At 37.2% G+C, this 27,131-nt stretch overlaps 1 protein-coding gene across 1 annotated transcript in view; it reads left to right on the plus strand.

Annotated features, from left to right (window-relative positions):
* ARMC4 (armadillo repeat containing 4) overlaps positions 1-27,131 on the plus strand; it is a 152,490-nt gene that overhangs the window by 89,032 nt on the left and 36,327 nt on the right. The window contains exons 18-19 of the mRNA XM_032243789.1: positions 14,552-14,740; positions 16,318-16,539. Coding sequence (XP_032099680.1) covers positions 14,552-14,740; positions 16,318-16,539 — 411 coding nt within the window. The remainder of the gene's footprint in view (positions 1-14,551; positions 14,741-16,317; positions 16,540-27,131) is intronic.

Raw genomic sequence — 27,131 nt, forward strand, 5'->3', positions numbered from 1 at the left:
AAATTTACTTAAGCCTTTCTAAAATGTTCTTTCATATAGGGAGAGAAAATAGTTACCGCTAACCCTTTGGTAGAAATTTTAGCATAGCTCCCTAAGGATTTGTTTTATCAGTAACATTATATCATAGGTTAATCAGTGGCGATTTTCTTGGTGGTACATAAAATAATAGTTTATTTTACAAACAACTGCCTTTTGGATTAGTGGAAAATAATACGGTCAAAGATACATATAAATGTATATCCATGGAGGCTATGTGTACTTGGAATTTTTTAATGGTCTTGTGTTTATATTCCTATCCAAAACTTTTCCCACTTGGCTATATTAAATTTAGCATTTTCAATGAATATTTTTTATGTTCTATTATTTTTAGATACATTAAAATTGTTTTCTAATAAGTTTGTTTGTTTGTTTATACGTGTATTTCTTAGAGACAGGGTCTCACTCTGTGGCCCGGGCTGGAGCACAGTGGCACATTTGCTCACTGCAGTGTCAATTTCCTGGGCTTAAGCAATCTTATTGCCTCAGCCTCCAGAGTAGTTAGGACTGCAGGCCTGAGCTACCATGCCTGGATAATTTTTTCAGATCAATATAGGGTCTTGCTCTGTTGCCCCAGATGGTCTCAAACTCCTGGCTCCAGGTGATACCCCCACCTTGGCCTCCGAAAGCATTGGGATTACAGGCCTGGGCCACCACACCTAGCCTTCTAATAAGGTTATACATTCTGAGGGAGAGTAGGGATGGGAAATGTTTTTTGAATCTCTTGGAGCATCCAGCTTGCAATAAAACAGAGGAAACAGAAGACAAGATCATATCTAATAGTGTAGCCCTTTCTTTCTCCCCATCACTGCCCTCCTCCTGGTTAGGTAAGTTAATGACTCAGCTCTCTAGGAAGGAATTGCCTTTTATTTTGTACGGAAGCATTTCTACATTGTTTTCACGTACAATGCTTTTGCAAGTAACTTTAGACTTGTTAACTTATGAGTCATAGGATTTGTCATCATTTTGAAATAAATAACATCTTTGTTTGGATTAATGGCACTGACAGTAATGCTACAGGAACCAGCCATTGTTAATTATAGCTGAGAGCCACATGAAAGGGAAGAAAGCACCAGCTATGCCTTTAGACAAATTACTGCTACGTCAGGGCCCCTGCCACGTCTATCAGGCATCATGAAACCTAAGTATACCATGTATATATGTGTCCATGTGGTGTGGACACGGTGAAATGTCAACTGTTCAAAAACAGATATTATCCATTTTTTTTATATTGTTATCATACACATTAGGACACATTTTCAGATGTATCTGTTAAAAGATTGTGAAAATTGCTTCTAGTGAATGTAGTACATCTTTTTTTTTTTTTTTTTTTTTTTTTTTTTTTGGGAAGGGTTTGGCTCTGTTGCCCAGGCTGGAGTGCAGTAGCTAGATCATGGCTCACTGAAATTTCCGCCTCCCAGGTTCAAGTGATTCTCCTGCCTCAGCATCCCGAGTAGCTGTGATTACCAGCATGTGTCACCACACCCGGCTAATTCTTGCATTTTTAGTGAAGATAGGTTTTTGCCATGTTGGTCAGGCTGGTCTCAAACTCCTGACCTGAAGTGATCTGCCCACCTTGACCCTCCAAAGTGCTGGGATTACAGGTGTGAGTTGCCACACTCGGCCCTAGTATATCTTTTCTTCTTGGGAAACATTTAAAGCTACCTACCAGTGGTTGCGCTAGGCAACCAAGTAGCAGAATCAAAGACTTTAGTAATGAATTATGTGATAATTGAGAGAAATAAAGATTCACAAGTTGGCGTTGCCTTTGCACTGAAATTATTTTGTTATTAAATGCATAAAACGAACTGTAAGATTTTTGTAATAAGAAATATTAACCTTTTTGGTAGCAGACTAGTGTTTCAGTTTAAAAAGTTTAAAACTTGACTTCATTTTGGAGAAAGTAAGTATGTAATTGTTATTGATAGCTTATTGTTGATAAATAAAACGTCCGAGGTGAAACAGATATGTTTTTCCAGCTTAAAAATTATCTGTCCATTAATTATCTGATTGGAAAATCGGAGTGTGAAATGTGAGTCTGTTTTATGATCTTTATAAAACTCAAAAGAATTTAAGACAGAAAATAAGCATCTTCACTTAGAAAGCCACACGATCTTTTTCAGTCTATCAAGAACCCAAGAACAAAAGGTCAAAGTAAAGTGAAGTAATCATAAAAAATGATCTGCATATTTTTAAGAAGTTTTATTTGAACATTTACCAGTTGTTTTCTGTATTAAGGTCTAAGAAAAGCTCTTTTTCCCTATTAAGATTGTTAAAAAGGACAGAGATCCTAAGATTCGACCTCTGTAGTGATGTTATGTAGTAAATTTCAAGAGCTGTAAGTGTAGTTGCAGACGAATAACTTCTTTGTGAAAAATTTGAGAGATTTGTAAATGGAAGTGAAAAGCTGTTTCTTTCAAGCTGAACGATCAAACACATTTTTGGAGAAAAAGGGTGGTTGAACAGGTGTTCAGTATTATGAAGTTGTGATGTAAAGAATGCATCCAAATCTGGCAAAAATCCATGTATTAAATTCTTTGTTCTTAAGAAGCAAAACTCTCTGCTGCAGAAAGTAAACTCAAATTTGTGCTTTATGAAGACACTGAAAAATATGAAAATTTATATAAAGATGTAATTGTCTCATATCATACAATTATTTTCATGCCTTTTGCTAACATTTGTAAGAATCATTTTTTTCTTAAACTATCACTGCATTTTTAATATTGTTTTGTGAATATCACAAGATAGTGACTAATTTCCTTAATTCTGTCTCCTTTCATTAATAACTTTTTAAAACTTTTTATTAAGAAAAAAAGACATTCAGCTATATTTGCATTTTCATAAGAAGTGATTAGCGTAATTCATATTAATGTATGATCAACATTTCCTTATGAATTAGATAGGAAACAGGTATTCTTATTTTAGAATAAATATTCTGAATGTATAATAAGCCAGTTGTATTAGAAAGAAAACTCAATATGTCTTCGAAATCAGTAATATATCTCCATGATCTCATTTGGCCTTGTAACCTTCCTAAACTTAATTTTGTTACTTGTTTAGACAATTTCTGGTTTTGATCTTGAAGGAAAAAGGAAAAAAGAAACTCTAGTAGTTTTAAAACCAATGATCTAAAGTTCTGCTCCAAACTGAGAAGCCAATCAGAAATTTGAGAATGATTCCCCAAAAGAGAAGAAAAGTTAATTTCTGTGAGGTTGGAATACATGCTTGGACAATTTAGCCAGGAATGTTGAGGACTGAGTATGGATGAGGCCAACTTCCTGACCACAGGTGTGACAGAGCACAGCTGATCAAACAGAACAGGAATTTGACATCACCCCCTGTTTAACTTCAGCTGCCCAACGGGCCATGCCCATTCAGGAAGCCAACGAGAACTTTGAGAAGAAGGCTTGTGGAGGGGTTTAGTTTCATACCAGGAATACGTAAACACAAGCTCCGATTTAGCCATGTTTTGGGCCGTCAAATGTATTGCTGTCCGACATGGTGCCAAAGAATCAACTTTTTTTTTTTCCTAAATCCAAAACATCTTTAAAATGTAATCTGTGTTTGTGTTCTGCCTGCCTGTTTGAGGTCAGCTGTCATTTTCAGTCACCATATAGTTCTATGTATGCACCCCATCTGGCCCCCAGATCTTAAATCCTAGAAGATCAGAGTAACAAACTATAATACAAGGTTTTTTGGTATACTGAATTTTCAAGTGGGGGCTTGAGGGGTCCAAACAAAAGTCAGGACCTTAAAAAGCCTGTCCTCAGAGCACAGCTGGAAGAATCACTGGCCATAGCTAAAATTTATCACTTTCCTTCCTCCTTACCATCTCCCCACTACTGCCCTCCCATTCCCTACTCCACAAAGAGCTACAATGGAGGCTGCTAGTCTACCAAGGGATTAAATTGACAGAAGGGTAACACAGTGTGCAAAATGGTAACTTAACAATGAAAAGCATCACCTATTCTAAACAGGAATGCACAAAATTATGTACCAGCCACTAGCTACTCATGAAACCACTTCACTTTGAAAACACAGTTGGTTATTACTTATTAAATTAATAACTTCATCTTTTAAAGGAATCATATCATTATATTCACCTCAGCCAAGAATGCCCAGCATCAAACAATGCTCTCTGTCATGATCAGAAACTGTGCCGTCTCAAAATGCATTGTCTCAGACACTGACTGGGACCCCAAATGGCCTCTTCTTCCAGTTCACTTGCACTGTGACCCCATCTGGCTCCCTGCCCGTTGGTCTCACTGTGTTCTCTATCCACCAGCCTTTAGTTATCTTTTGTTCCCTTATTGCACACATTAGTTCCACCATCTATCATTATGCTTACTCCATATTTTTTGATATGCATTTTTTTGTTTGTGTAAATGCAAGGGGTTCAAGTGCGGTTTTGTCCCATGGATATATTGCAGAGCCCGCACTGCATTTTAAATACCTTCAAGTCCATCTACTCTCTTTCTTTCCATGGAATCTGCCTAATGAATTCTCAACCCTGGAAGGAGCATTCATCCATTTTGTTCATGACTATAGTCTGGCAGGTGAATGTTGCAGAAGAAAATCATGTAATTGGGCCAGTTACCATCATTATCAACATGTGACCACCAATTTCAAATTGGCCAACATAACTGAGACCACAGGACTGCTTAACCGTGAGTGTGTGAGAATGCGTAATTGCAAAGCTGCAATCATCTTTGAGTACTCAGGACTGGGAGACTTGAAGAGTGTGGGAGTGTCGCTGAGAGACTGTGAGATCAGAATGTGGGACAGCGGAACTGAGAGCACACCAAAATGTGGGACGGCAGAGATTTTGAGGTTGTGGAGCTTCAACACCACCAGTAAAGAACCTGTGAGATCATAAGACTAAGAGACAGTGGGATTGGAAGATACTTCTCCATTTTCCAGCCTGGCCCCCGGCTTTCTCACTGAGCAAAATTCCTGTGTGAGAGAATCACTCATGATGATTATCTCTGTGCTTGGGAATTATTCTGATTCAAATTTGATATGCTGTGTCCCTCCAGGTTTGGCTGTTTTCTCTTCTCTCAGGCAGACTGTCCTTCTCCAGCATGCTTGCTTCTCTACCCAACAAGCCCTAGCTTTAGCAACTGCCCCAAGTGCGAAATATTCCTTATCCCTTGCTCAGTTTCTGGTCGAAGGTTTGGGTCTAATTTGACCTCTCTAGGCACACAGCTTCATATGAGAAATGGCCACAGGCAACCTTTAGTAGTAATGTTTTTCTGTCTCCTCTCGTGAATGTGGAAGCCCCTTTGTATACCTGTTTTCAGGAAGTGAACTAGATTTGGCTCCCCTGCCTGAAACACTTCTGTTTTATTGTCCTGTAAAATCTAAACTAAATGCTGCTTTGTCTGTTTCTGGACCTAAACTCAACATGCTTAGAACTTCAGCTACACTGTGCTTTGGATGTTTCGCCAACTCATACTTCTTAGTATTTTTGTTTTTATTTTGCAGACAGGATTTTGTTCTGTTGCCCAAGTTGGTGTGCAACTGTATGGTTACAGCTCACTGCAGCCTCAAACTCCCGGGCTCAAGTGATCCTCCCACCTCAGCCTCCCAAGTAAATGGGACTGTAGGTGCCCCCCATGCCCAGTTAATTTTTAATTTTTTTTAGAAGCAGAAGTCTTGCTATGTTGCCCAGGCTGGTCTCAATTATAGTAATTCATTTGTAAAAGATACAGGGATTTCAGCTGACTTTAAAGCTTAATGTGAACAAATAGAGTAACATGACCACTGAAATAGTTCATGGAGTTTGCCTCACCAGCAGAAGTACCATGTCAAGATCACAGAAGATAAGAATTCCACTGCACTCTGCTCTAGTCTGACCACATCTGGAATTCCGTATTAAACTCTGGGTTTATTTTTGGAGGAACTTTGATAAATGAGAGAGTAGGCCTATGCAAACTATTTAATATGAAAATTGGTTAAAGGTACACAGCAGAAAGGATGAGGGAGACCAGACAGCTGGCTTGCAATATTAGGAAAGCATTGATAAAGATGAAGATTAGTTACAGTTAATATCATGTTATAGTTTACATTTGTTATAAGTTAGCAGACTCTTATCTACCAAGTTTGGAAGCTAACCACATATCTACAGAAAAATATTATGTAACAGATCCAACAAGTAAAATTTTGGAAAACAATCTCTTCGTAAATTGAAGACTCCTTGTTTTTGGAATATAATACATCATATAGTTAGATTTTTTTTTTCTTGTAATTATGATTTCAAGGGTTGTTCTTAGCCTGATCCATACAACGCACTGTTTAGAAGCATCTGTCTAAACAGGAAATTACGTTACTCTTCTTAATCTATAGGTTACTGAGAATAAGCAGGAAAAACATTTAAATATGTATATTTAAAACTCTTTAATATATACATAAATTCCTATGTAAAAGACATATGCATAGATATACACACATGGCTTTATAAATAATTGCTATTTTATGATAATATATGACTTACGTTTGTTTAGCACCTTATACTTGTTATAAAGTTCTTTGAAATATGTCATTGGTTAAGAATGTAGTGTAATTAACTCTGTAAGCCTCTGGTTACACAATGGTACCTCATAATTTAGACCTCCTCATTAATGGAATATTGCATCTAAAGCAGAATCAACACAGGGCATGGTAAAATAGAAAAATCACAGTTATCTGTGAAATCTAAGAAAATTATGTTGAATCAGCCTAGGGAAGCAGAAACGAATCAGAACCATTCTATTTATTTTTGTTGTTGTTTTTCTTGTGATTCAATTGAATAAAGCTACTCTCAACATGTAATGCATTTTTTGCTATGTATCTAGACTGTAACGGCTGTATCATTTCATTTACCCAAGCTAATTTTCATTTCCTTTGGTTCACAAGGGCAAGGGTCATAATTGATATTCTAATTTTGATTTTTGAAGTACTGCATTTGATAGGGTAAGGTAAGTCTAAATCAGCAATAACTTTTTTAAAGTTGTTGAACTTGTTAACTACTGGGAATAGAACAAGGATCTTATTGTGATAGAGAAACACAAACAAGCTCTGTGTGTTTGAGGATATGTAGGCTGTACTGAGAATTTTTAAAGGATTTAGTTTATTAAACATACTTTCGAGGACAAGATTTGCCTGTCCAGTTTTCACTTTTCTGACATGCTATTCTAATGTGAGAGTAGGATTTTTAAAAATTTTTATATGTGATGTGCCATTTTAAAATCTTTAAAAAATACTGTATTATGCATCCTGTGCTCTATATGGCCCAGAGCAGTGTTTTTATAGCTCTTCTGGTTAAAAATTTTTGTCTTGAGTCATGTTACGCTTTCCTTGTATGTGTTTTAAAGTTGCATTATGTATATCTCACCTCATCAGAAAGCTGCCAGTGCTTTTCACTGGAGGCAAGAGAAGGAATTTCATACCCATTAATTTAATTGCTCTACGTCAAAACACCCAGTTTTCTGTTTTATTCGTTAATCTATAAATAATGTCAATATTTTCCATTAGCTGAATTTTAACCAAATGTATTTTGCTGTTTTCTATTTTTCATCTTATTTGTGTATTCTACTTGATTTTGTTTACTTTGAACTTGACACCTTTTCCTACTTATTTAACCATCCAACCTTACTTTAGTAGCATTATGAAGGCGTTTCATATTCTCTTTCTCAATGACTGTTTTTGTCTTAGGGAATGATACTGGTAAAATAACTTCATCTTTTAAAAAAATTATTACTCTCCTAAGTAGTGAAGGTTCTTTTGATTCTCTATGAACTAGGTTTAATCTAATAAATAGTTGTGGGTGCTTCCAAGTCTCAAGTGCACGGTGTAGAGTGAAAAAAATGCAAACAAGATTTTCAAAAATCTAAAGTCAGTTTTTTGTTTTGTCGCAATTCATGAATCTCAAGCCTTTGTGTCTATAGAACAAAAATACCATGCCTCTTTAAGACAATGTTGTGAAGATCATATGAGATAATGCGTGTGGAAGTCCTTTATAAATTGCAAAAAATTAGCCTGTTGTTTTTTACTATCATTGTTATTATTAAGGGTTTTGCCATTACAGATGAACATTTGAATTGTGCATAACCACTATTGTACCAGTGGTGAAACTGGCAAAGACTAGGTTTCTAAGACATGTGAGAAGGTGGAAAATGTGGTGAATTTGCCCAGTCGTTCAGCATTAGTGAAAGACAGTTTTGGCAGGATGATTACTTTTTCCATCCTCAAATATACTGCCTCCCTTTCCATAGAAACTGTGTGAGGCAAGACGTCATATGTTTAAAATCTTTAAATCTAAAAAGGAAAGAAAAGAAAAGAAAGAAATCTCACCTTCAAAACAAATAAACTTTGGAGGGACCTGCAGGCTTTTGAGCCTAACGTTTTCCTGTCCCACAGATTAGGAACCTTTAGGAACCTTACGGGACCCTGGTGAGATGTCCCCATGATCTCATTGGGATTTTGGCTCCTGGTATCTCATACCATGCACCTTAGGAAGTTCTTGGATCGGAGGCAGATGTGATCACTTTTGTTATTTTTCCCGGTACAGCCCCAGTGCTGTGGCTCACCGTCCCTACTGATGAAGCAACCAGAGAATCGGGAAGTCTTTAGACACTGTGAGGCCAACTCCAGAGGAGCAAACTGATTTGGAATTTGGCCTGTTGAGCTGATCTCATCAATTTATATTCCATCAGACGTAGCTAATACTCTGTTCCCTTTAAGTGTTTATATGTACGGCTAAGTATCTTAAAGTTAAAACCCCTTTTTTTATTTTTCACAATTCAACAAATATTTATTGAATGTTCACTGAGTGATAGACAGGAGCCTATATCCCCAAGGAGAATCAAAGAACAAGAAGACTGGGTATCTTTGTCCTAGAAGAGCTCACGAATTAATGGGGGAAGTGTCTGTAAGAAAATTATTACAGCATAAACAACAAAAGGCTACAGATGCTTTTAGCTGTGAATGACCACATCAGATTTTAGGTTAGTCAATTCTGCAGCTCAGCAGTGTCATCAGGGACCACTTCGTATAGAGGAGATAAGTTGTAACATGGTAAGTGTACTGGAAAGTATGCTTGACAAACCAAAGTGTAGCTGACCCCGGCTATTTTCCTTTCTATTTTGCCATTCCTTAGTGTGACCTGTGATGATTCCTGCCTCCAAGTAGGAGAACTCCCAGAGGATTCCTAAGAGACATCATCTCAGACCTCATTGACCATAATTGGGCCCTAAGCAAATAATTGGCTGCTATTAAAAGTTGAGTTTGAGTTTGCAGGATTAAGTAGGAGTTTGTAGGAGTTTGAAAGTCCTTCCCAGTAAAGAAAATAACAGATTCAAAGATGTACAGGAACATGGCAGTTCCTGTACAGTATCCTGTACAGATACAGTATCCCAGGAGGCTGAAGTGTAGATTATGGCAAAGAGAAGACTGGGAAAGAAGAGAGTGAGGTTGGGCCAGATTGGGAAAATGCCTGAATGTCACGCTAATGGTTATTCTGAAGGAAAATGAAGCCAATATAGGATTTTAAGACATTGACAGCCTTTTTGTCAATGTGCTTCTAGTCTTTTTGGAGATCTGACATTTGTTCTCAAGTGAAGGACCTGTGTTAACATCATTCCTGAAAACCTTCCATGTTTAAAAAAGTTTTATACTTTGAGCTATACTATTTTTTTTTACTTTGAAAGTCATTTTGATTCAATATTAGAGTGTTGATTTGCATTTTCTGTCCTTGAGTAGCTTAGAGGTGTCACTCCCTTTTTCTCATCATAAAACATCACTATTGGAAAGTCTAATGACAATGTCTTATTCCTTCCCTTAGGAATAAGATATTAGAAGTACCTTGGTTGGCCAGGCATGGTGGCTCATACCTGTAATCCCAGCACTTTGGGAAGCTGAGGCAGGTGTATCACCTGAGGTCAAGAGTTCAGGACCAACCTGGCCAATATGGTAAAACTCCATCTCTACTAAAAATATAAAAATTAGCTGGGCATAGTGGCAGGTGCCTGTAATCCCAGCTACTCAGGAGGCTGAGTCAGGAGAATTGCTTGAATCTGGGGGGTGGAGGTTGCAGTGAGCCGAGATCACACCACTTCAGTCCAGTCTGGGCGAAAGAGTAAAACTCCGTCTCAAAAAACAACAATTACAACAACAACAACAAAAAAAACAAGTTGTTTGTTTTTGTTTTGCTCTACTGTCTGCACTGTTTTCATAGGGAGAGTAAGATTCAAACACTTTACCACTATCATCTGTCCAGAATTTCTCCCATTTTTCTTGAAAAATAAATAAATAAGTTCTGTGATTTTGTTATTGACAAATGTATGAGACTATTTTCACCTATAAGATCACTGAGATTGTTCAGATATTTTCTTCTCCAAATCTCATGTTGAAATTTGATCCCCAATGTTAGAGTGGGGCCTAATGGGAGGAATTTGGGTCATGGGGACTGATTCCTTATGAATGCCTTGGTGGCATCTTCGTAACAAGTGAGTTCTTGCTCTATTAGTTCTCCCCACCCACCCAGAACTGATTGTTTAAAGTCTTTTTAAAAGTCTACCCCCTCCCTCCCCACTCTTGCTTCCTTCCTTTCACCATATGTTACCTACTCCCTTTAACCTTCTACCATGAGTGGAAGCTTCCTGAGACCCTCAGCAGAAGCAGATGTTGGCACCATGTTTCTTATACGACCTGCAGAACCATGAGCCAAATAAACATCTCTTCTTATTACCCAACCTCCGGTATTCCTTTACAGCAACGCAAATGGACCAAGATGATCCTTGGAAAAGTTGAGCTTTGGAGCTATGCTTTTGAAGTCTCCTGAAATTTTAAGAGCCACTGTTTTTGCTTTTGAATTTACATGTGCATGGCCTCATTTGAGCCAAGTATATGGTTAAGATTTACAAATCACAATATTGTGAAGGGGCTCTGGGGTCAGACAGTCTGGAATCAAATCCTGCTTCTACCACTCTGTCGTTTTACCTTTTACATATTAATTTATTCCTCTGCATTTTCTTCATCTATGACATGCAAATACTACTGCTCCAACTACCACCACTAACTGCCTCAAAGGGTAATTAGGATTAAATAATGTTGGATATTTTAAGGTTAATACATTCGTGTTTATAATATTTTGATTTGAGAGCATTCTAATGCATAGAAGTAAGGTAACATTGTAGAGGACAATTGAAAATACAATCATTTCTTTAACATTACATAAAAATTTTTACAAAGAATGTCAATTAAATAGTTTCCAAATAAGTTTATGAATACATCAGAATTTAAAAGTATCTCCTAACTATCAGAAATTGTATTTAGATTTAGTATTAAGAGCCAGGTCACCAAGATTGCTGCTGTCACTATTCACAGCAATCAGGTAAGGCAATGTGTTATGGAGAGAAGTTGGCTTTGTCCTCACACTTGGGCAGAACCTGACTTATGTCCTGCTTTCATTACTTATTAAGAGTTTAGATCGATTTGTTGTACCCACAGTGAAAGCTTCCTTTTAAGTCTGTGAGTTTGCAAACGATCAAATTTAATGAATGTTAATTGAGCATCTACTAACTGCTAGAAACTGGCACAGGCACAAGGCATACAACAATGAACAAAAAGAGTCCTCGCCCTCCTGGAACTTACAGTTCAAGGTCAAAGCCAAACAAAGGACCCACAACTACCTGGAGTGATAGGTGCTGTAATACAGAAGAACCAGGCATTACGGAAGATGCTGCTTCACTCGGACGTGAGGTTCAGGGAAGGTTTCCTGAAGAAAGTTATCCCTTAGTTGGTAGCTAAAGATGTGTAGGAATTCCCAAGCTAAGAGGAAGAGAGACAGAAAAGGTTTGTGTAGAGTTGTGGAGACACGCACATTTGAGGACACGAAACCTGAAGGACTAATTCATAAAGTAGTGTTCCCAACACTGGCTGGAGAGTTTTTAAAAATACAAATATTTTAAGGAACCCCACGCCAAACTTAATGAGTCACATTCTCAGGGAATGAGTCCCAGGATTCTTATTATTAGCTCATACGGGGAGCCACTGGCTCAGGGTGTGTTGGGGGAGGTTGGAGAAGAGGTGTCAAGGGCAGGGAAGTTGAGGCTGGAGAGATAAACCAGGGGTGGACCTTGAAGGGTTTGCAAACAACATTATGGAGTTTGAATTTTATCCTAAGGGCTGGGGGAGCTGTGGAAGAATTTGTTGAGTATGGAGATAAGTTCATCAGATTTGCAGTTTCTAAAGATCACTCAGTTGAGTAAGACATGGTGCCTACCTTCATGGGGGATACAATCTAATTTATAAGGTTCAACCTCTTTAAGCCTCAGTTTAAAAAATCTAAAATGGAAGTAATACCTACTTTGCATGGTTCCTGTGAGGTTTAACTGAGATAACTTATATGAAGTACATAGTACCATGCCTGATACACTGTTGGAACTCAAAAGATGTGAATTACTATTATTTGAGAAAGTGATAGAGCCAAATAATTGGTGGATATTACACACTGACTCCTATACAACCTCAGAGAAGGAGGAGATCTGTTTCCAGAATCTTCTAACGAATCCTTTTTCTTGGCCCACACCTGGGACACCAGAAAGAGCCCACTCTTATCTCACTCCCCACTCTCTAATTTGCATGGCTTTAGTTACAGTCTTCATCCTGATGACTTCCAAATCTCCACTTCCAGGCTGTTTTGTTTGTTTGTTTGTTTGTTTGTTTGTTTGTTTTTGTAAGCTCCAAAAATCCATACATTCATCTGCAACCTAGATAGTTTCACTTGAATGTCTGTGGATACTTCATTCAAATTAGGTCTTCTAATACCATATACCACCCCAAGAAAACCAAACTAAGCCAAACCGAACCAGCTTTTCCAACATTAGCCCTACTAAGTTAAGCCAGGGACATGGGAATCATCTCGAATCACTCATTCCTATCTTCTCCAATCAGGCTTCCCAAATCCACACTCTTCTTTCCAGGCATACACCACCACCACCACCACCCTCATACAAACTATCACCACTTCTTCCCATGAGGACTAGTGAAATAGCCTCTGTTTCGTATACCATTCTTTGCACCCACCCCAACCCTGCACCCTGTAATTCTGAGAAACCTCCTAAGATACAAAATTGATAATACTTCTTCCCCCACAACACTTCAGCCTCTTAAGGGGCTTTCTAATGCCCTTAAAAATGAACTCCAAACTCTACCAAGATGCTTCCTGAAGGATCTTAAAGGTAAGACCCTTCAAGCTCTTACCTCTTAAGTCTCCCTTTCTCGCATGCTGCCTTTCTTATTTGATGCTCCAGTCATTCTGAACTAGAAAAAAAAGTCACCTTCTCTCTCACTCCCAGATCTATGCAACATGATGATTTGTCCAACCAGGATCCCTTTCACACTAGATAATTCTTTGTCCCTTAGGCCTTGGGGAATCAGCCCTTGAACCTTTATATTAGTTGAGGTTCCCTCATTTATGGATTTGTAGTCTCTTCATCTCCTCTCCCTTCTAGTGCTATTTGTTATACTTGTAACTTCTTAATGCCCCATCTTCCCCACCAGTTGTAAGCAACATGGTGGCAAAAGAATATATAGAGTCGATCCACATTATTCACAGATTCTCCTTGGGAATTTGCCTACTTGTTCAAGTTTACTTGTAACCCCCAATCGATACATTCATTCTTGGACATGCACAGAGAAGTGAAACATTTGAGTCTTCCAATGCACGTGTTCTCAGCTGAGGCTGATGAAGTCGATTCTCTGCCTTCTTGTTTCAGTTCTCATACTGTAAGCAAGGGTCCATTTTGTGGTCCATTTAGTGCCATAATTTTTGCATTTTTGTGCTTTTTGTTGGTTATTTCACTGTTCTCAGTGGCCCCCAGGTGTGATGCTGAAGTGCTACCTGTGCTTTGTAAGCGCAAGAAGTTGTGGAGTGCCTGAAAGAGAAAATATCTGTGTTAAATAAGCTCCATTCATGAGTTATATCCTCTGGGTCATGAGTTCAATGTGAATGAATGAAACATATGTGACCTTATTTCAATAAGATGTCTTCAAACAGAAATATACATAAAACAAGGTTATGTGTCCATCAGCTGATGAAAATTTGTAGCCAGAGGCTTGCAGGAACCTAATCCTATTTTTCTCCTAAGAGAAGCAGTTTAGTATTGGCTAATTCAGTGTTTGCAGTTACTTTATAGAACAAAACTACTGCAAATAGTAAGAAATAACTGTACTTTAATAACTTTGCTATCCTCAGTAGCTAACACAGTGATTCTCATGTAATCATTAATCAATAAATATTTGTTGAAACTGAATTTTTGTATGTTATATATTTATATAGACATATATATATGTTCACACACATGCTTTATACATATATATGTAGAAATAATATGTAATATAGAAATAAATTAAGCTAAAGTTGTCTTTCATGCCAAAGATGTACCGCACAGCTGTATTGTTACATTCTGCCTCTTAAAAAATGCCTAAATGTGGGCTTAGTTTTGATAGCATCTTTATTTTTATTTTTGTCTAGGATGCTGGGGAAATGGTTCGTTCCTTTGTTGGTGGTTTGGAACTTATCGTCAATTTACTGAAATCAGATAACAAAGAAGTTTTGGCAAGTGTATGTGCTGCCATTACCAACATAGCAAAAGATCAAGAAAATTTAGCTGTTATTACAGATCATGGAGTTGTTCCTTTATTGTCCAAGCTGGCAAATACAGTAAGTAACATATCCTTTTGTTTTAAATGCCTATTGTCATAAGATATCATGGTGTCATGATGAAAACAATGCATTTTTAGTCCAAAAACCTGGATTCAAGTTTAATACCCATTGCTTATGGGGTATGAGATTTGGTCAACTCATTTAGTTTCTCTGGGACTAATATATGTGAAAGTGTGTTTTAAACTATAAAATGTTAATATTGCAAGATCCTTATAAAATAGAAGCTGTTCTTTATTTGCCACTGGCAAGTGAAGTGGCAAATACAGACGCCATTATGTAAGTGTTAACTATCATCTTCACCACCACCATCGTGGTTATGATTCTTGCTGGTTTTTCATGCCAACGTTAGAAGTCAAATGTGCCTCCCCCAGCTTAGCAAGCTTCGATCGATGGCATTCTTGAGCTAGAAGACTTTGGCAATCATTGCGTTGTTTATCCAGAGTGGTGCCAGACAGTATAAGCAGCCTTGAGAGACAATGACTTCACCATGACCAGAGGTATTTGAGCATAGCTTGGACTACCACTTGGCAGGAAAGTAGTAGAGCAGAAATTCAAACACTGGAAGGATGCTTGGTCTAGCAGACTTTAAGTTGCTAAGAGTGTCTGTCAGATTCAGTTAAGGACACTAAGCTGTTACCTGAGTCAAAAGAACAGTACTCTTAATAAACACAAAACCATCCGATGCAGTTATAGTATGCCTATGCAAGGCAACTACATATATGAAGAAGGATATAGTCTGCATCAAAAAACACAGAAAGGAAAATGGAAGACCCAAAATGTGTCATTGGATTTGCTGCACTCTCTTCTCTTTCTTAGGAGTCAAGGGAACAAAGGTGTATTAATGATATATAGAGGTATTCCTAGGGTGGATAAATCAAGTCAATCTACTTATCCCAGTTAAGTGCAGTATCCCTTTAAGAATATTCAATATTTTTTAAATATTTGCATTCCAAAACAACTTGCTGATCTGTAATTTTGTGTTATCTAGTAGACTTACTCAAAAGAAAAGCTACGCTTGAGCAAATGACTGATGTCAGATGCCTGGTCACCTTTCAGTGCACTAGCTACATTCAGTACATAACAAGAAAACTCAAGATTGAACGTTTGTCAATTGGTAACCCACCAAAAATCTAGTTCCTTCAGCTGGGTGCAGTGGCTCACACCTGTAATCCCAGGACTTTGGGAGACCAAGGCGAGCAGATCACTTGAGGCCAAAAGTTCGAGACCAGCCTGGCCAACATGGTGAAACCTCGTCTGTACTAAAAATACAAAAATTAGCCAGGCATGGTGGTGGGCGTCTGTAATCCCAGCTACTTGAGAGGCTGAGGCATGAGAATCATTTGAACCCAGGAGGCAGAGGTTGCAGTGAGCTGAGATTGTACCACTGCACTCCAGCCTGGGCAACAGAGTGAGATTCCGTCTAAAAAAGACTAGTTCCTTCAAGACATCACCTCGGTAACCAGCCAGCTGGCCCTTCTTCTCTAGACTCATTGGTGTCGTAATGGTTAATAAAGTACTTATAGACATGATCTCGCAGGGTCATTGTGATGCATGATTCATTTTTCTTTGCACAGAATAACAATAAACTGAGGCATCATCTAGCAGAAGCTATTTCACGTTGCTGTATGTGGGGCAGGAACAGAGTGGCCTTTGGTGAGCACAAAGCAGTGGCTCCATTAGTGCGTTACCTGAAATCAAATGACACCAACGTGCATCGGGCAACAGCTCAGGCCTTGTACCAACTCTCAGAAGATGCTGATAACTGCATTACCATGCATGAGAATGGTGCAGTAAAGGTACAGTTGAATGACTTTGTGGTTTAGTCCAAGTTTGGTTGATGTAGCCTGGAAAGAAACTTAGGCATCACTAAGATTTCTCTAAAGGAGGTATTCAGACACACAGACGTGCCAGCCTGCTGTGTCACAGCTGCATTCAAGCCATGTGTTATGGTGAATTTTTTCAGCAAGGTCTTATTGTGTTCCCCAGGGATGGAGTGTAATGGTGCAGTCATAGTTCACTGCAGCCTTGAACTCCTGGGCTCAAGTGATCTTCTGCCTCACCCTCCCAAGTAGCCAGGACTACAGGTGCATACCACCATACCTGGCTAATTCTTTTAATTTTGTATGGAGACAGGTCTCGCCATGCTGCCCTGGCTGGTCTTGCCTCAAGTGATCCTCCTGCTTCAGCCTCCCAAAGTGTTGGGACTACAGGAGTGAGCCGCCATGCCCGTATGTTACAATGATTTATGCTGCAGAAAAGTTATATGGAGACAGAATTTTTCTAAATTAAAGGATAGAAACGTAGTTAGTAAAACAATCATTCCATAATTTGGTTTTGAAGAAAGAAAATGTACAGCACATGAACAAGAAGTAGTATTCATAATTCTATTGGCTATAGTGTTTACTTAACACATAAATAATAAAGGATAAAGACAACCATAGGCACCAATTAAACACCAAAGGAACTGGCTGAAACAGTAACTAGATGGAGCTTGACAGGCTAAACCGTAACAACAATGGATAGATTCCAAGACATGTTTATTTGTTTGTTTGTTTGTTTGTTTAAATCTGAGCATCAGGAGACCATTAGGAAAGTTTCTGTAAAGAGATTCTAACTTATCTACACATTGCAAACTGCCTAGAATATTTTACTGGCAATATAAAAATACAGTACATGAACAGCTTACACGTATCAGGAAAAATTGATTAAAAATATTAGTTCTTTTCTATAGCCTGTTTCCTTGTACAATATACTTTTACTGTTTATTACCTTCATTTGGAGCCTATGACAACCAGATGTATTTACATCTTAAAATACATGCCAAAAATAGACTTGTTGTTTTAGCTAAGAGTTAAAAACCCCAGTTAGTCATATCTAGTCAAATCTAGATGTACCAGATATGAAATATCTTAGGAGGAATAGTACTCTTAAAATACCAATTGGTAATTTTTGAGGCAATTATTTTTAATTAATTCTTGAAATCTATTCCAGTGGAAGAATATGATGTTAATTTTTCTGAAATTAATCTCAATTTATGTTTGAATGTGTCAACTTTTCCATTGTAAATCTGTTTTTATGGCATGTAAATTAGGCCAGATTAGTTTCTTCAAGCAAAAATCTGGAGGAAAAAAAAAAGAATCTTTTAAACTAAGTAACAGTTTTTAAAAGTAAATTATAAAAAATATATTGGAATATTAACTTCAAGTTGTTCGGGAATGACAAAAATGCCATCATCTCAAGATGACTGTGTTCCCATTTCAAAAAGGAAGGTATTTCTAATTTAAAATTATACTTACTTTTATTGAACAGGGACTTGCACAACCTAAGTATACAGCCTTTAAAAAAAAAAGAAACTGTAAAATTTAAGCAGCCAGGAAAAAGGTCTGACATATAGCATATGCATAAGACAACTGCCAGGCCAGTTAGTTGAAGCTCAAAAAGTTTTGAAATGTATTAAAGCGTACCTTTAATGGTTCAGTTGACATAAATGCCTGGTATATATGCAACTTGCAATTATTTCTTCTGATACAAACCAATAGATAATCCAAAATCATTTATGAATATTATTCGACCTTGTAAAGTGATGAAACTGTGTTCGCCCACCCACACAGTTAGGAAAGTTTCTGTAAAGAGAAACTTTAGAATTAGAAAAAGAAAAGCCGTAAGAAAGATTAAGGTGAAGGACAGAAAAGAAGAAAGCAAAGACGGAAGACTGACAGTCATGTTCTAGAGCCTTTCTAGGGTTATTTTTGGGTTTCTTGGGGACCTTTCTATTTAGTCTGTTTGCATTTCAAACCACTTGTTATTTCTATTGGAGAATAACTGTAAGGAACAGAGTACTTTTTTTTGGTAAATTACTTGGCAGTAGCATAGAAGCAGGCCTTGCCATGGTGTGTTATCAGCAAAAATATGCAACGTGGAAATTGTTTCTCTCAATCGTTTTTTCCTACTTTTCTGAGCCCCAGAACTCATGAGGTCATGAGGGAAGCATAAGAACCTCTGCTTCCTTTCTCTGGCTTTCTTCAAGGAGGAAAAAAAATGTAAATGTGGCATATCGGGTGTTGGTAGAATCATAATTTGATAGTTGCTTGGACATGGGAATAAAGGAAAGCCTAGTAAAAAATTATTCCAGATTTCAGCCTAGATGAAGACGAAGATTTCATGAGCCAGATAATGCAAAAAAAATTGTTGGCACATCGGGGTGCTTCAATTACCTGCAGAGAATGTGTCACAACTAAATGTGTGACTTCTAACATTTCTGACTTTGAATGCATGTAAACTTTATACAGTATTTTGGCAAAACCCTGGCTGTCTTTGTTCCTTACTGCTGCTGTCCACTTCTAGTCAAATGCTTGTTGTGTTATTTTCCAGTCGCACAAACATTCCTCTGCAGCTGCCAGTGAGTGAATGTTGACAGGCTCTTTCACAACAACCAGAGTCACCCTGTCACCTATTCATAAGTGATTGATCCTAGGGTTAGCTGCTTTGTTAGACAATTTCCTCAACAGCAATGGACAATGCAATGCAGTGTATTTGTCTTCCAAAGGCTGAGGTTTATTCTGTCCTGACAGTGAAGGAGCAGGATCTGGAATATAATGAGTTCAGTTTCTAATGTGTTCGGTTTGAATAGTCAGTTTGAATTTTAAGTGCAGAGCAGCGCTGCCCAGCAGAAATGTCACATGAGCCACGTATGTAATACTAAATTTTCCAGCAGTCACATTTTAAGAAAAGATAAAAGAAAACAGGTGAAATTAATGTTAGTAATATATTTAACCCAATACACTTGACCCTTGAACAATGTAGGGGTTAGAGGTAATGACCCACTACACTGTCAAAATCCACATATAACTTTTGACTGCCCCAGAACTTAACTACTAATAGCCTACATCAACAGTTGATTAATATGTATTTCATGTTTTATGTATTAGTACAGTAAAATTAGAGGGAGAAAAATGTTAAGAGAAAATAAGGAAAATATATTTACTGTTTATTAAGTGGAAGTGTATCGTCACAAAGGTCATCCTTGTCATCTTCACGTTGAGTAGGCTTAAGAGGAGGAGAAAGAAGATGGGTTGGTCTTGCTGTCTCAGGAGTGGCAGACGCAGAAGAAAATCCATATATAAGTGGACTCTTGCAGTTTAAACTTCTGTTGTTCAAGGGCAAACTGTGTATATCCAAAATATTGTTATTTCAACATATAATCAATATAAAAATTACTTAAAAGATACTTTATATTATTATTATTATTTATTTTTGAGACCGAGTTTTGGTCTTGTTGCCCAGGCTAGAGTGCAATGGCGTGGTCTTGGCTAACTTCAATCTCCGCCTCCTGGGTTTAAGTGATTCTCCTGCATCAGCCTCCTGAGCAGCTGGGATTACAGGCACCCACCATGACAACCAGCTAATTCTTATATTTTCAATAGAGATGGGGTTTCACCATGTTGGCCAGGCTGGTCTCGAACACCCGACCTCAGGTGATCCACCTGCCTTCGGCTTTGTACCCAACTCTTCAAAATCTGTTGTGTGTTTTCCAGTATATCTCAGTTTGTACCAGCCACATTTTAAGTGTTCACTAGTGGCTAGTGTTTTCCTTTCAGGACCGTACAATTCCAGAGGAGAGGGTGGAGAGATTTGGAAATTATCAGCAGGGGGTATTAAGCCATTAATGAGGGTGGATGACACTTTTGGCAGAAAGTTTATAGAGGCCCAGGAAATATCTACATTTTTACTTTTGGGTCACGTAAACTAGGAAGAAGAGCTGTCAGACTAGACTGGAGAAGTTAAGAGGTTAACCAGGAGTTCTAGAAGCCGAAAGAAGAGCAACTTTCAAAAGGGTTTGTGTTTAAATACCGCTAAGAGGTCACCAAGTGTTTCCTGATCCAGTTATGTTGAAAAATCAGCCTGTGTTTTAGAAGAGGTAAGAATCTCTTCTAAATGTGTTAATCAATCCCCTACAATATAGGGCGATAGGAATATTTAATCCTATTCTCTTTATGATTTTGCACAGACATCCTTTTCAAATGTATCAGCCCAGGGATTTGTACCATTACAAAATCTTGTGAATATAAATGCAGATTTGTTGCAAACTATGTTGAAAATATGAGAAGTCTAAGAGATACCTAAGTTATTTGTTAGTTATAACGAAACTGTAACATAGGAGAGTAATGAAGAAGAATAAATCGCAGGAAAAAAATCATCAAGGCAAGCCCTTTCCTAGGCAAGAAAAAGTGATTAAGTAGAAAACTGATGAGCACCTATAAAAGGCATCAAGCTTCTTTCTTTCCCCATGGTGACATTGGATTTGTTTTTGTAAATGTCTATACCAGGCAAGTGAAAGCTACATAATGGCTTATAACTTTCTGAAAGGCAGGAAATTGAGGAGATTGCAGACAAATGAAACCAGAAGTATGTCCAGCATTGGCAGAGTGAGCGGAGAGCAGTTCAATTGGAACTGCTAAACTGGTACAGCCAACAGGCTAGCTGCCTCCTAGGCTCAGTACATGTACTGGCATTCCAGAGAGCCAGAAAGATGAACCCAGAGGCAAACACACCCATCGTTTTTGAAGCCTAGCACAGGAAAAAAAAATACTGCTAATGTTTGTGAGTCAAGTAAATGGATTTTAGAGACTAAGGTCACGTAGGAACACTCACTAAGTGCCTATATACTTAATGTTTTATCTAAATACATTTTCTGTTAATTAAAACTCTTAATATCACTGTAGTTTTGAGTACTTTTCTCCCATTCCAGACATTCCTTGGAGTGCTGAGGAGAGTTTACTAGATGATATGCTATTAAACAACTTAATAGAACTAATTGGTATCGATTAATATTTGCTACATAGAGAGTAATAAACAGACTTGTTTCTGATTGGCTTTTTATTTTTATTTGTATTTCTCCTGTAAAGTGAGAAAGAAGTTCATGATTACTTAAGGGGTCCAGTAAGTTAGAGTTTAATTCATCATGTTGAACTTTAATATTATATGTACACCAAATGGGTTTTTCTTATGTCAATTTTTTTTTATTTTTAGAAATCTTGACAACTTTAAGGGATAATTGACATACACATGCACATATTGAAGTTGTACAGTTTGATAAGTTTTGACATATGCGTACACCCACACATACACATGAAACTTTTAGCAAACCAAAATGATAATCCCCCAGAGTTTCCTGGTACCCTTTCATAATTCCTCTCTCCTAGCCCACTCAGCCTAGGCCAATCACAGTCTGCTTTCTGTCAATAGAGATAAGTTTGCATTTTCTAGAACCTAAGAACCATGGGTACCTACCATAAGTGCCCGGTTTTATGTTTGACTTCCTTCACTCAGCTTACTTATTTTCATATTCATTCACATTCTTATGTGGATTAATCAACTCTTTTATTGCTGAGTGGTAGTCTGTTGTATGGATATATCATAATTTGGTTATCGTTTCTGGTTTTGTTTTGTTTGTTTTGTGACAGAGTCTCTCTCTGTGGCCCAGGCTGGAGTGCAGTGGCACAATCTGGGCTTACTGCAACCTCCACCTCCTCGGCTCAAGCAATTCTCGTGCCTCAGCTTCCCAAGTAGCTGGAGTTATAGACGTGCGCCACCATACCAGACTAATTTTTGTATTTTTAGTAGAGACGGGATTTTGCTGTGTTGGTCAGGCTGGCCTTGAACTTTTGGCCTCAAGTGATCTGCCCGCCTCATCCTCCCAAAGTGCTGAGACTAACTACAGGTGTAAGCCATTGTATCGAACCTCCTTTCATTTGTTAATGAAAATTTGGGTTATTTCCAACTTGGGTTGTTACAGATAAAGCTGCTATGAACATTCATGTACAAGTCACTGGGTGGACGTTTGCTTCCTCTTCTCTTAAGTAAATACCTAGGAGTGAGTGGCTGGATCATATGGTATGTGTACCTTTAACTTTTTAAAAAATTGCCAAACTGTTTTCCAAAGTGTGCTATTTTTGCATTCCACCAGCTGTATAGGACAGTATCCTTGCCAACACTTGGTATGGTCAGTGTTTTTGATTTTAGACATTCTAATAGGTATGTCATGGTGTCTTATAGTTTCTATTTCAATTTTCTTAATGATTAATGATGTGGACATCTTCTTATGTGTTTGTATATCAGCTGTATGACTTCTTGAGCAAAGTGTTCACCTGTTTTGACCACTTTTAATTGGTTTGTTTGTTTTTTTAATTGAGTTCTGAGAGTTCTGTATACATTCTGGTTGCTTACCAGATGTGTAATTTGCAAACATTTTGTCCCGGTCTGTAGCTAGTCTTTCATTCTCTTAACTGTGTCTTTTGAGAAGCAGAAGTTTTTAGTGTTGAGGAAGTCCAATTTATTTATTTTTTTTATGAATTGTGTTTTTGGTTGCATATCCAAGAATTATTTCTTGACACCTGGTGACAAGGATTTCATGCCTTCTTCTGGAGTTTTATAATTTTTGGTTTTACACTTTTGGTCTATGATCCATTTTGAGTAAACGTTCTATGATGCTAATTATGAATATAAGTTCATTTGGAAGGCATATTAGCATCATTTATTTAAAAAAAACTTTGCCCTTTTCTCACTGAATTTCTTTTGCAATGAAAAAAAAAAAAAAAAACTGGGCCATGCTCAGTGGCTCATACTTGTAATCCCAGCACTTTGGGAAACCAAGGCAGGAGGATTGCTTAAACTTAGGAGTTTGAGACTAGCCTGGGCAACATAGCAAGACCCCATCCCTACAAAAAATAAAAATATTAGCCAGGCATGGTGATATGCACCTGTAGTCCCAGCTACCAGGAAGACTGAAGTGGAGGGATCACCTGAGCCTGGGAAGTTTAGGCTGTAGTGAGCTGTGATCACACCACTGCATTCCAACCTTGGTGACAGAGTGAAAAATTAATTAACAAAAATAAAAATCAATTTCATATATGTTTTGTTCCATTGTTATATTTGTCTATATGTATGCCAGTACCACACAGTTTTAATTACTGTGGCTTTACAAAAGTAAAATTAGGTAGGATAAGTTTTCCTACCTAATTATTTTTTCAAAGTTGTTTGGGTTACTCTGGTGCCTTTACATTTCCACAGGAATTTTAAAATCAGTTTGTCAATTTATACAGGAAATGCTTTCTGGGATTTTGATTGGAATGGTGTTGAATTGATATATTGTAGGGGGAATATCAACATCTTAACAATATTGACTTTCCTGAATCATGAACAAGGGATATTTCCATTAATTCAGGTCTTACCTTTCAGTAACATTTTATAGTTTAGAGTGTACAGGTCATTCAAATCTTTGTCAGATTTATCCACATATATTTAACATTTTGATGCTACTGTAAATGGTATTTTTAAACTTTCAATTTCTGATCGTTTATTGGTATAGTGTAGAAATAGAATATGTATGTTAATTTCGTATTCTCTAATCTTGCTAAACTCACCTATTCTAGTAGGTCTTTAGAGATTCCATCAAATTTTCTACATAGTCCAGGAATCAACAAACTTTTTTCTCTAAAAGGCCAAATAATAAATATTTTAGGTTTTATAGATCAATAGAGTCTCTGTTGCAGATTCTTCTTTGTTTTATTTCTACTGTTGTTATTATTTTTATTATTATTTATGACAGTACAAAGATGTAAAAACCACTCTTCATTTTGTGAGCTATACAAAAACACATTGTAGTTTCTCAGTGTGTCACATAAGCAATCATGTCATCTGTGAATAAACAGTTTTTCTTCTTCTTTTTCAACCTGAATAACTGTTAATTATTTTTCTTGCCAGATTGCACTGGCTGGAAACTCTTATGGGTTGAACATCCTTAATCTAAAAATTTGAAATCCAAAATGCTCCAAAATCTGAGATTTTTGAGTGACAGTGTGATGCCACAACGGGAAGATTCCACACCTGATGTCATGTGACTGATTGCAGTCAAAACACAGTGAGAGTCTGTTTCACACAAAAAATTACTTAAAATACTGTACCAAGTTACCTTCAGGCTAGGTATGTATAAGGTGCATATAAACATAAATGAGTTTTGTGTTTAGACTCATGTTCCCACCTCCAAGATAATGATTGTTGCTTTTGCTGTGCAAAAGCTCTCAAGTTTAATTAAATCCCATTTGTCTATTTTGGCTTTTGTTGCCATTGCCATTGCAATGAAGTCTTTGCCTACGCCTATGTCCTGAATGGTATTTCCGAGGTGTTTTCTAGGGTTTCTGTGGTGTTAGGTCTTCTGTTTAAATCTTTAATTCATCTGGAGTTAATTTTTGTATAAGGTGTTAAGAAAGGGGTCCAGTTTTAGCTTTCTGCACATGGCTAGTCAGGTTTAAACAGGAAATCCTTTCCCCACTGCTTGCTTTTGTAAGGTTTGTGAAAGATCAGATGGTTATAGATGTAAGGCATTACTTCCAAGGCCCCTGTCCTATTCCATTGGTCTATATCTCTGTTTTAATACCAGTACCATGCTGTTTTGATTGCTGTGGCCCTGTAGTGTAGTTTGAAGTTAGGTAGCATGATGCCTCCAGCTTTGTTCTTTTTGCTTAGGATTGTCTTGGCTATGCAGGCTCTTTTTTGGTTCCATTTGAAATTTAAGGTGTTTGTTTCAGTTCTGTGAATAAGGTCAATGGTAGATTGATAGGGATGGCATTGAATCTATACTTCGGGCAATATGGCCATTTTCACAATATTGATTCTTCCTAACCATGAGCATGGAATATTTTTCCATCTGTTCGTGTCCTCTCTTATTTCCCTGAGCAGTGGTTTGTAGTTCTCCTTGAAGAGGTCCTTCACGTTCTTTGTTAGATGTATTCCTAGATATTTTATTCTCCTTGTAACAATGGCGAATGAGAGTTCACTCATGATTTGGCTGTTTGTTTGTTATTGGTGTATAGGAATGCTTATGATTTTTGCACATTTATTTTGTATCCTGAGATTTTGCTAAAGTTGCTTATCAGCTAAAGGAGATTTGGGGCTGAGATGATGGGGTCTTCTGAATATACAATCATGTCTGCAAATAGAGACAGTTTGACTTCCTTTTTTCCTAATGGAATACCCTTTATTTCTTTTTCTTGCCTGATTGCTCTGGCTAGAACTTCCGTTACTATATTGAATAGGAATGACGAGAGAGAGGGCACCCTTGTCTAGTGCTATATTTCAAAGGGAATGCTTCCAGTTTTTGTCCATTCAGTATGATATTGGCTGTGGGTTTGTTGTAAATAGCTTTTATTATTTTCAGATACGTTCTGTCGATACCTAGTTTATTGAGAGTTTTTAGCATAAAGGTCTGTTAAATTTTGTTGAAGGCCTTCTCTGTATCTATTGAGATGACCATATGGTGTTTGTCTTTGGTTCTGCTTATGTGATGGATTATGTTTTAGATTTGCATATGTTGAACCAGCCTTGCATCCCCAGAATGAAGCCTACTTGATCATGATGGATAAGCTTTTTGATGGGCTGTTGCATTTTATATGTTGTGTTTCACTTTAGTCAGTTAAAATACTTTATAATTTCCTGTATGATTTCTTCTTTGGCCCATGAATTATTTAGAAGTGTGTTTTTTAGAACTGTGTCATTTACTTTCCAAACATTTGGGGATTTTCCAGTAACATTTCTGTTATTGGTTTATTTAATTACATTATAGTTGGAAAACATGCATTGTATTACTTGAATATTTAAAAATTTTTCTAAATGTGTTCTATGGCCTGGAACATTATTTATCTTGTTAATGTTCAACATATACTTGAAAAAGAATGAGTATTCTGATATGGTTGGGTACAGTGTTCTGTGAAGTTTACTAAGATTGAGTTGGTCGATATTGTTCAATCATTCTACATCTTTATTGATTTCCTACTTGTTCTGTCAATTATTGTGGATTTGTCCATTTCTCTTTGCAGTTATATCAGTTTTTTCTTTATATAATTTAAAGCTCTTTTATTAGGTGCATATGTACTTAGAAATATTATGTTCTCTCAAAAACCTCTTTATTGTTATAAAATGGTCATCTTTATTCCTGGTCATATTCTTTGCTTTGAAATCTTTTTCTGATACTAATACAGACACCCTTGTTTTTTTTTTATTTTTTTATTTTTGAGGGGTACTAATACTGGCATACTATAATTTTATAGCTTTTGCTATCCTTTAACCATATTCGTGTCTTTTTATTTAAAGTGGTTAATTGTAAGCAGCAGGTAGTTAGGGCTTACTTTTTTATTCAACCTTTTATACAACCTCTGCCTTTATTGGAAGGGGAATGTTTACACTATTTACATTTAATGTGATGTTGACACAGTTAGCTTTAAACGTATCATCTTCTTATTTGTTTTCTATTTTTCCCATTTGCTCTTTACTCCTCTTTTTCTATCGCCTCTTGGATTAATTGAATATTTTATCACAATTTTATCTCATTTTT

This window comes from Sapajus apella, unplaced genomic scaffold (assembly GCF_009761245.1).
Source record: "Sapajus apella isolate SASKATOON/1434 unplaced genomic scaffold, GSC_monkey_1.0 scaffold53, whole genome shotgun sequence".
NCBI classification, from domain to species: Eukaryota; Metazoa; Chordata; class Mammalia; order Primates; family Cebidae; genus Sapajus; species Sapajus apella.